The 9,507-nt window shown below is 33.8% G+C and overlaps 1 protein-coding gene and 1 non-coding gene across 4 annotated transcripts; both read right to left on the bottom strand.

The window, feature by feature from the left end:
* Positions 1-227: 227 nt before the first annotated feature.
* LOC112713738 (U11 spliceosomal RNA) lies at positions 228-356 on the bottom strand. The gene has a single exon (XR_003158707.1). It is a non-coding gene; the product is annotated as a U11 spliceosomal RNA (small nuclear RNA).
* Positions 229-8,952, bottom strand: LOC112711301 (actin-related protein 9). Of its 3 annotated transcripts, XM_072203288.1 has the most exons (21): positions 8,672-8,792; positions 8,532-8,604; positions 8,320-8,429; positions 8,132-8,191; positions 7,985-8,050; positions 7,642-7,766; positions 7,288-7,387; positions 6,592-6,797; positions 5,459-5,579; positions 5,223-5,287; positions 4,517-4,606; positions 4,298-4,348; positions 3,293-3,424; positions 2,740-2,829; positions 2,591-2,661; positions 2,315-2,502; positions 2,190-2,233; positions 2,046-2,095; positions 1,486-1,531; positions 895-945; positions 229-794 (listed from the first exon to the last, which is right to left on the bottom strand). In XM_072203288.1, the coding sequence occupies exons 6-21, from the start codon at positions 7,645-7,647 to the stop codon at positions 651-653; spliced, it is 1,455 nt and encodes a 484-aa protein (XP_072059389.1). In that variant the 5' UTR covers positions 7,648-7,766; positions 7,985-8,050; positions 8,132-8,191; positions 8,320-8,429; positions 8,532-8,604; positions 8,672-8,792; the 3' UTR covers positions 229-650. The 3 variants fall into 3 exon arrangements, with proteins under 3 accessions (XP_072059389.1, XP_025619711.1, XP_025619710.1); XM_025763926.3 differs by lacking the exon at positions 7,642-7,766 and having other exon boundaries at positions 8,672-8,952; XM_025763925.3 differs by lacking the exon at positions 7,642-7,766 and having other exon boundaries at positions 8,532-8,779.
* Positions 8,953-9,507: the final 555 nt, after the last annotated feature.

Raw genomic sequence — 9,507 nt, 5'->3', positions numbered from 1 at the left:
GAAAATCAACTTCTTGATCTGCTATCTTTATCCAGTATTATTATTTTCTCTCTTGTATCTTTCTTACTTTATTGATAAATTTATTGCCATAATAAAATCACTCCATAGGACAAAATTTAACTCTAAATTATAAAAGAATTATTTTTGTCAAAATTTGATCTCGTGTTATCATAATTGGGCTTCAAACACAGTATTTTACAGAAATAAGCCATTATTTTAAACTTCATAGGAGGGTCGGCCAATGCGAGCCAACCCTAATGGGTTTCCAGAAATTATGTCGGCCATATGTCTTGATAGCCATACAGCACTCACCAACTTCGGATGAGTGTGGCATACATAGCCAACCGACCCTTTTAATTTTTCGAGTTTACCTTCTAATCCTATTTATAGAACACCAATACCCACGCTGGTACTCCTCTTCCCTGATGTGGGACTATTTCCACACTTGTTAACAACACCTTCCCAAGCAAAACAGCCAGTAGCTTTCAAACCACCTTACCTTATCAAATTGAGACTATTTCCACAAGTATTCACAAAACATTCACAGATAAAAGGATCGGTAGTTTTCAAACGTGGTTAGTTTGCAATAATCATTTATTAATTTAGTGTTAGAAGAGAAACTACTACTAATAATGTGCTAAAATAGCTTTTCAAGAATTCAAATAACACATTGCTTGAGCTTGTATGTAATAAGAATCCTTGTACTTTCTGTTGCTTCCAACATGAATCCCGTTCTGAATCCAATCCTCTCTATTTATCCAAGCATCCCTGCCCAAATCAAGGACTCCAAGAATCTGCAAAGCCATATGTTAGTAACAACCAAGAATGTGTTAACTTGAAAGCATTTCTCAATTAATAAAGATTGAGTACGATGGTCAAACAAATTGAACATACCGCACCGCCTTTCCATGGCACAAATGTTGGATTCATCCTTGATTGTAAGACCTGAGTGCCATGTCCAGAAAGATATCATTTGACAAAATCAACCACGTATCATTAGTAGGAGGTCCATCATAAGAAACTTGCAATATTCAACAAAAAAAGAAAGTGTATATCTTTTGAATTTCTTTTCGAGTTGTATTATTTGCACTAATCTTTTAGTACACCTTTGTGTACATCTTCCATTTTCAACTATAAAAGAGAATATAATGAAAGAAAGTTGTATACTTCAAGGTGTACCAAAAGGTAGTGATGTATCATTTCTCATTTCTTTTATATTGTTTTTGTCTGTTTTTAAATATGATTCTCCTGTTTTGGTAGTTGTGAGATGTAGTGCAAACTCTATGAGTTCACCATCCCTTGATTGAGAGGTTTTGTAAAATTTTACATTATCGGAAAAAGAAAAGAAAAAACAAAAGATGTCAGGTACACATTGCAGATCTATAACAATTACCAGGTATAAATAATTAAACAATAATGATTATGCAAATAACTTGCACCATTCAAAATTAGTGACAACACCACAAAATAGGATGTGAAACTAACCTCCACAGTATCAATTGCTTCATTTGGAGGAATGGCATGTAAGACTCTGCATAAAGGAAGACAAGATTGATCCATTAGCTTAATATTTACCAAAATAATAATAATAATAATAACAAGATCTTTCAAGACACTAGCATTTTCTGATTGACATGATTTATCGAAATATAAAAAGGCTAAGCAGGACGAGTTAAACAAAAAGCAGAAATATCCTATAGAGAGGCCAATACTGCTCAAATCTAAAAAATTGGTTACAACCAAAAGAAACAAATTGATGTTAGAGGTCATTAAATCAATGCGAATGCATTTTTCTTCCAAGATTCTACTTGCGTATGACCTATCAATGAAAAATCACATGCACTAATCATACCACTTTTAGGCCAACATTGTTAATATGATAACGTGCTTATAAGTTATAATGGGTTTCCATGTGTTGTTAGCGTATTTAGAAAGCAAAATTATGAAGAAACAGTAATTATCATCCCAAATTTCAGTATTGCAGCCAATCATTTGGTAACAAAGCATTTAAATACGCTACAAGATCAAACAAAATTAAGACAAACCTTTCTTCTAATGCGGAAACTAAACCATTTGTCAAAGCCACTCCACCAGTCTGTTTAAAGGTGTCAAATGTCAATTATTTCATATCATTTTGTAATATTAAGAACACAAATACACTAAGCTCAAATGTTCACAAAAAAGCTCACCAATTGTATGCTACAGAATAGTTTTCTCTGGATGTCTATGCGACCTGTGAATACAGCAACATACAGTTAAATAAGGCTTCAAATTTACGCATATAAATACAGGAAAAAAGGGATGAAAATGCTACCAGTTGAGAGAATGCAGTTAGAAATAGCCTCCGCAAGGCCTACTTTTTCTTCTCTTTTTGGCTTACTTGCGAAAATTGGATAGCTTTCCCACATTGGTATTCCTCCACCAACATTGGGATAAAATGTATCAGGACGAGTATATTCCATATGCCATGGTTCTTCTAGCATATCCTCATAGTCATTAAACCTGGCAAGGCAATGCCATTAGGGTTATGTAAACATACATTTTGTTTGCAAACATGCACACAGCATGAAAACTTCAGTAATACACTAACCAAGTACGAGGTGGAGGAGGATAGACATCAGGAACAAGAAGCGTAGGATAGAACAAACCCATCGGAGGAACCTGAGCAATAATAGTCAGCATTATCCAAAGGCAACATGCGAAGTAAAATGAAGAAAGAATTCAACCGAGGATACACACATTTAGAGCAGTAAGTCTTGTCTTGTGAGATCCAGCTGGTGCTCTGTCCTCGTAAGAATGAACTACAGCAACAGCTTCATGTTCTCCCTCCTATAGACAGGAAAACACAAGATTTAAAATGAAGCCATGTTTGGAGGAAGCAAGCACCAATAAAGAAAACACTGATCAATTCTAAGTTGATTAATTTTCACAAGTTACACATGTTCAAGATGCCCCCAGCTTAGCTTTGGCACGACTACAATTCACTTTCTGAAACTAAAAAGTCGCTGAATCATGTATGAGTGCAATGCAATAAAGAGAAAAGGGCAGTAGAAAGAAATTATGTGGACAAAATACAGTGAGAGGAATTGAGGGTATTGTTTTAATATCATTATTCATTTTATATTAATTTCATATTTAATTTTCTAACCCGATAATAATGTATATAAAATTTGAACAAATGGACATGTTGCACCCCAAAATGACGTTGATATCTGAATCACTAAAGGAAATTTCAGCAAACTTAATGAAAGGTGAAATAATTACAACTGAACTAAAAAGTAGAACAACTCACTTTGATCTCACAATATGTCTCTTTAAGTTGATTTAACATTAACAGATCTATAGGCTTTGTCAAAATATCTGTACGAATTTGAGGCCATGTCTGGTGGTGCCTTTGGGTCCAGAGAAGGCACCTTGATATATCCTGAAAATATGAAGTTAATATTTAGACAATAATAAAAACTAACTGGAAAAACAAAAATTAGGATACAGAATAATATCAGCTACATAATACAAGGAACTATAAAAATCATTGCACAGAGAAATAGATAGAACAATGTATTGCATATTTGCATGATATACAATCATTACACAAACTGACAAGCACAAGTTTCATTTATTAAAGGGCGATTTACATTGACCTCCACCGAGATCGAGTGATATTACACTTGACACCTCTTGATTTTTTATACTTATACTGACCTCAATGTTATGTTTATAGGAAAGGTCAGTGACAAGTGTTATAAAATATAGGAGCATCAAGTGTGATCTCTTCAAGGTCAGTGTCAGTGTAATTTACCATTTATTAAATGAGACACATGTTTCACCATGTACTTTGCTGACTGTTTTCAACTATAGGAATTATATGAGTCAACTTTAGGTCAGTTATCATTAAGGATGGTATCAGACCTTTGTTGTCAACCACAGATCTTATCACAGTAAATCCTTCTTGTTTCTATCTCATAATCCAACTATACTTTCCAGTATTTGAGCCTTTTTTGATTAATAAGGTTAGGTGAAGAATTTGGTTTGGGCCACTATACATATAATTAATAGAAATGATTTGTTGCAGATTCATAAGCTTCAGAAAAGTTAAATCTTTATGAATGTCACATGAGGTACTTGTCAACAATATGCTATTGTTGCAATTTTCTTAAATGAAATATACAGCTCTGCCTTTTTTATGAGTTTGCCCTTGGTCCTTGGATCAAGTATTAGACTATTAGTGACTACTTTAATGGGTTTATAGAAGACGTGAAGTAATTATTTAATGGAAGTAAGAAACCATGTTTCGTACCTCGCCACCAAAAGGCAAAGTTTTTACAGTGGTTGGCAGTGCACCTCCATCCTGAACAAGAGAATAAACAAATAACTGCCAAAATTAGTCATGTTCTGTATCATTGTAGAGAACTAGAATTATAAATTAAATCATAATAAGTAGTAAGCAATAAACAATACGTGTTACAAGTTACATAAATAATAATAAGTAGAAGACAGAAGCTGCAATTGGAATTACCTCTATGCATATCAGTGATGTCACTTGCGCACCAATATTTACAACACATGCCGTTGATAATCCGTTTCCAAAAACAGCAGCAAGACCTTCCTGGTCAACCAAATCAATACGAGGCCATTAGAAAGTAATGGAGAAATCCAACTCAGAAAATAACAAGACCTTCCAGCTCCCTTATATGCACAAAAAGCGTGACTTATCATATTCTCTAGTGTTTGATCTCCACCACAATCATTCTATAATCAAATATTGTCATCCTTCAAGATCATGAACCCTGATGTAGAACAGGGTTTTTTTTTTTTTTTTAGCCATCAAAGCACAAAAGGATAGGGCAAGCAAGTTAAAACTTGGGAAATTGAATTCAACATAAAGCCTTTCATTTAGAAATTGTTTAGCAACATTGTGTGACTGCAAAATTGCTATATATAAAAAATGCATCTCTTGAAGAGTCAAGCAAATTGAGGACCACAATAGCTTCGCTCGACACAATTAGTTCATTTCATTCACCATCATGCTTGATTCCAATATCAGACTAAATAAAGCTTGCTGGAAAATACCAGTATCCATCTAAACTCTAGTTAATGACATCAAGGGAGTTCAATATACCCCTAGAGGTAAATTTAAAATGTTAATGACAGCATCTCATGTGAGTAGCATGATCCTGCACTGAAAATATAAAATTCTAACATAGAGATGGAAGGGCACACACCTGGTGCACCACTGCTGAGCCGAAACAAAGACCTTGTAGTACTAAAGATAGCATTTCTTTTATTTCTGTTCATGGCAAAAACAAACAAATAAAATGACTATGGCAGGGGTGTGAAAACGCAGCTACTAAGGAATCTAAAATTTAAAATGACTAGAAGATACATTTTCCTTAAATTACTTAATCATTTTAACATAAGGTGAAACATTCCAAGTTTTAGAAAATCAAGTCCTACATACCACGATTATCAAATGTTTCTGGCAACACAAGAACCGCAGAATACATATTTCTTTCATTACGAGGAATATGCAGTTTCTCTACTAAAATCCAATCCCATATAGTGTGCAGATCCTCGAGTACCTGCAAAATAGGCAAGTGGTAGTGATGTAGAACGGAAGAGACAAAATAAAATCACAAAAAGTACTTCAGAACTCTAATTAATATGCTATCATCACCAAGACAAAGCTTATATAGGCAACATAAAGGACCCCAATAAATCAGACATAAAGGTCGAAGTTTAGATTCAAACAATCCTAATCTAGAAAAGGGAATCAGCAAAGAATGCAACTGGTAACAGAAGTATTAAAAAAGCTATAGCCATTGGTGACGCTATGATGGAGAAAGAAGTAATATCAGCAAGAGCAACAAAGTGGAATTTTCACACACTAGAGAAATCTTAATGACAATACTAACATTTTAAGCTCCAAAAAGTGCTTAAATCTGTATTGTGAGTTTCCTCAATTGTAGCATCATCTACTTCAGTATTGGTGATACCTACAATTGACATTTCAATGAATTTTCCCACTCTTAGAAGTAACTAGTGCTTCTCTGAGTTCATGAACAATACTTGTTTGTGGTTCAATAACTATCACTTTGTTCTGAGTTTTAGCGAGTGCATCCTTGGTAAGTGAAGTACTTTTCTTTCTACTGTTTTTCCCATTTTGTTTTATTCTATGATTAATTCTTTTAGGTTAAAACAGACACAATAATACAACAAATCACTTGTTTTACTGAAACATGTATATTATCTGTTTTCTTTAAAGTTAAAGCATATAATTCTACAGTTACAGGAGTTCAGAAAACTTCAACATTTGCCATAACTTTTCAGGAACAAACAGGCAGGGAATATGTATATTTCACAAATGACTTTACTGTTATGTTGCATCCATAAATATTAATAATAACCAATTTAAACAATACAACTAATTCAAGGCTCCCTATAACATTTGGCATTACATTATGATGCAAAAATTAACTTACATAGTTCCAAAGATAAATATTATCTATATTTTTTTCCATCCCATCAATCAACAAAGGTATCCAATTCACATTACTTTCATTCACTGCATTATGGTTTGAAAATGATAAGTACCTGCTGCATGGAATAATGTTGGGAAATATTCAAATGTCCTCTGCGGATTGGACGATTTAAACAATATGGTTCTGCTGGTGATATTCTTAGTGCTTCCTCCCCACAGATGAACTCTCTGAATTTTCGTTCACTCAGGCGAAGCTCCTTTGAATCTGTATCTTCTTTTGGATCCAAAGACTCGCTAGTCACATCTTTACTTGATGTCTCTATAAATTCCAATTCGTATATATAGAGCTAATTATGTAATAGTAATAGAGAATTTAATATCAAATCAACATGTAATACCATATAAACTTATGCAAGTCCATAATTCTAATAATGGATCATAAGGAGCCAAAAAGCTAAACTCATTCTCCAGTCAAGGAAAGGGCAAAATTCTATCCCTGCCCCTGGTCAATACCCACTACTATATTAAAAATCCAATTCTAATGGTCCTATTTAGTAACTATATCTTAATCTTCAGGCTTTTCAAATAATAATTGAAATACATTTTTTAATTATCAGCTCTATCATTAATTTGTTCACATCATACTCAAAATGGGCACTTTGCCGCTCACATTATGTACCTTGTTAAAAAGATGAGATGAATCAAATGGCAAGCCAATTTACAATTTTACATTAAAAAATATCCCAAAGCTATAGTTAAAAGTTAAAACCAAGGAACACAGCAAAGTACTAGGTAAAACTTCTGTTTACCTAAAGCTGAAGACATACTAGCAACCTCATATACATTAGTCCAAGAGAAGGGCAAATCTTTCCTAATAATATGTGGATTATGTCCATCAACACGTCCCATCTGCACAAAAATTATATTGAAGTTTATAGTATTAAGACAACGTAAAAGTCACTAATTCAGTGACTTGGCCAGCATGTAGAAATGCAAATCTTCAGGCATGCAATCTTAATGACACTGAACATATATGGAATAAACAAGAATATAATTATAAGTAGTGTAATGTGAATGTATGCGCACATGCTTGCATTAGAGCATGAACGCACCTGTTAAGCATCACATTTTTAAGCTATCTTAAGGGGAATAAATAAAAGTACCAGCATTATCGAAACATAAGAATGCCACCAAGGGGTCAATTGAACAACAATGTTCCCTCACAAATAGTACATTTGTCTGCAACATATTTCTGCTCAGCAGTTCATTACTCATTTCAGCTTAAAAGCTTCAACACAAGAAGTAAAATACAGTTACCAGACTTCACTCCACAGGAATGCATTGAAGGGGACACTAGTAGTCTCATGCACAAACAGAAAGCTTAGGGAAGTCAAAACATTTTCACATTACAAAGACTCCAACAGCATAAGAATCAAGAAATGTACATGAAAGAAAAAATAGTGAACAGGTGATTAGAATGTAAGCAAACTAGGAAATGCCATATACCTTACGAGGGAATGCATTACTCGGTGCTTCTTCATCAAGAAATGGTATCTTCAATATTGATGCAATCTCAAATATCAACAAAATCAAGATTAGCAAAACAGCAACACAGAAATTTCAATTTCAGCTTTGCAATGTGTTATAACTTACAACATCATAAGCCTTCTCCCTTTCCATATGCTGTGCAGTTGTAATCTGACTATTAAGCATCTACACGCATGAAAAACAGAAAACAATAATTATCCTATTATACTAAAACGTATACCAACAGAAAAGGGTGTAACAAATCATATAGAGTGTGAGATAAAAGAAATAATTAATCAGAGAATCACAAAAACCTGATCTTGGACATTCCTCCTAGGAACTTGTTTAGTGTGGCGAGCAATGCAATGAGGGATATTGAAAGGGGTATCCTGTGAAGCCAAGCCAATTCTGACATTTGCAGAGCCTGAATTGTAAAGGGCGGCAAGGAAGTTGAGACTTTTTTTTATGTTCTTAGTGAGGTATAAGCAAAAGGGTGATGAGCGAAAACGGATGTTTTACTGCGTACCTGGGTTGATGACAACCAGATTGGAACCTCTTTCAGACATTATTTGAGAAGGAAGAGCGGTTTTAAGATAATCCTGAGACATAGAAACACACTCAAATGGATCAATCAAGAACAACACATATGAAAGAGAGAGAGAATACCATGGGAAGAAGGTAGAGTAATAAGAAGCTTTCAGCTTTGTGCGAATTGAGCGTTGTTGTTATGCTGGACAGTTGAAGTGCATCTCTTTCCCTTTTCGTCTCAGAGCGTTGGTTTTTTTGTTACTGACTGTGTGTTGGCAATTAGCATATTGGAGCAAATATGTGAAATAACGAGTGTGTTTTTTTTCTTTTTTTTTTCTTTTTTCTTTTTTCTTTTTAAAATTATTATCAAATCGATTTGATCGTATGGAGCGAGACCGCCAATATCGTCAAAATAGTCTAAATTCGTCAGCTCAAACCTCAATCTGTATATCGTTTGTAGGAACTGATTTTTAATTTTTATCTTTAAATTCGTGTATGAACCGAGCCCAACACGAAAAAATTTATAAAAAAAATTATATGTTTAGATATTTTAAAAAATACACAAAATAATAATTATTTTAAAAAATATAAAATTAAAAAAATATTGAGAACAAATATTAATTGTGTACAATATGTACAACAGATTAAAAAAATAAAATAAAGTTATAATTAAAAATTAGATTATTAATTAATTATTTAATTTTAAATTTTAAAATTTTAAAAATTAGGATTAGTATTTAAACTCATTCACACTATGTACGGTTATTTCTAATCTTATCATAACCTTCAATACACGTCCAAAACTCACCGTCATTTTTCTCGCGTCACTGAATTTCTCGCCGGTCATACCGACGCCGCCGCATCCTCCAACCGACACCGTCCTCACCTCTGCCGATCAGTTCGACGCGCCTCGCCTTCCGACGCTCAGCCTAACGTTGCTATTGCTATTTTCACACCTCTCTTCCGAACAGGCT

The sequence above is a fragment of the Arachis hypogaea genome, chromosome 9, assembly GCF_003086295.3.
Source record: "Arachis hypogaea cultivar Tifrunner chromosome 9, arahy.Tifrunner.gnm2.J5K5, whole genome shotgun sequence".
Classification (NCBI taxonomy): domain Eukaryota; kingdom Viridiplantae; phylum Streptophyta; class Magnoliopsida; order Fabales; family Fabaceae; genus Arachis; species Arachis hypogaea.
The sequence above is the reverse complement of the archived record's forward strand: the minus strand, read 5'-3'. Positions and strand labels throughout refer to the sequence as shown.

Bases quoted from the DNA above. Each gene is read 5' to 3' on its own strand.
- LOC112711301 (XM_025763925.3), bottom strand. From the start codon at position 8,613: ATGTCTCAGGATTATCTTAAAACCGCTCTTCCTTCTCAAATAATGTCT. The intron at 5,288-5,458 runs GTATGTAGGACT...TGCCATGAACAG, and splicing joins AGAAACATTTGATAATCGTG to AAATAAAAGAAATGCTATCT. The intron at 946-1,485 runs GTTAGTTTCACA...CATGGCACTCAG, and splicing joins AAGCAATTGATACTGTGGAG to GTCTTACAATCAAGGATGAA.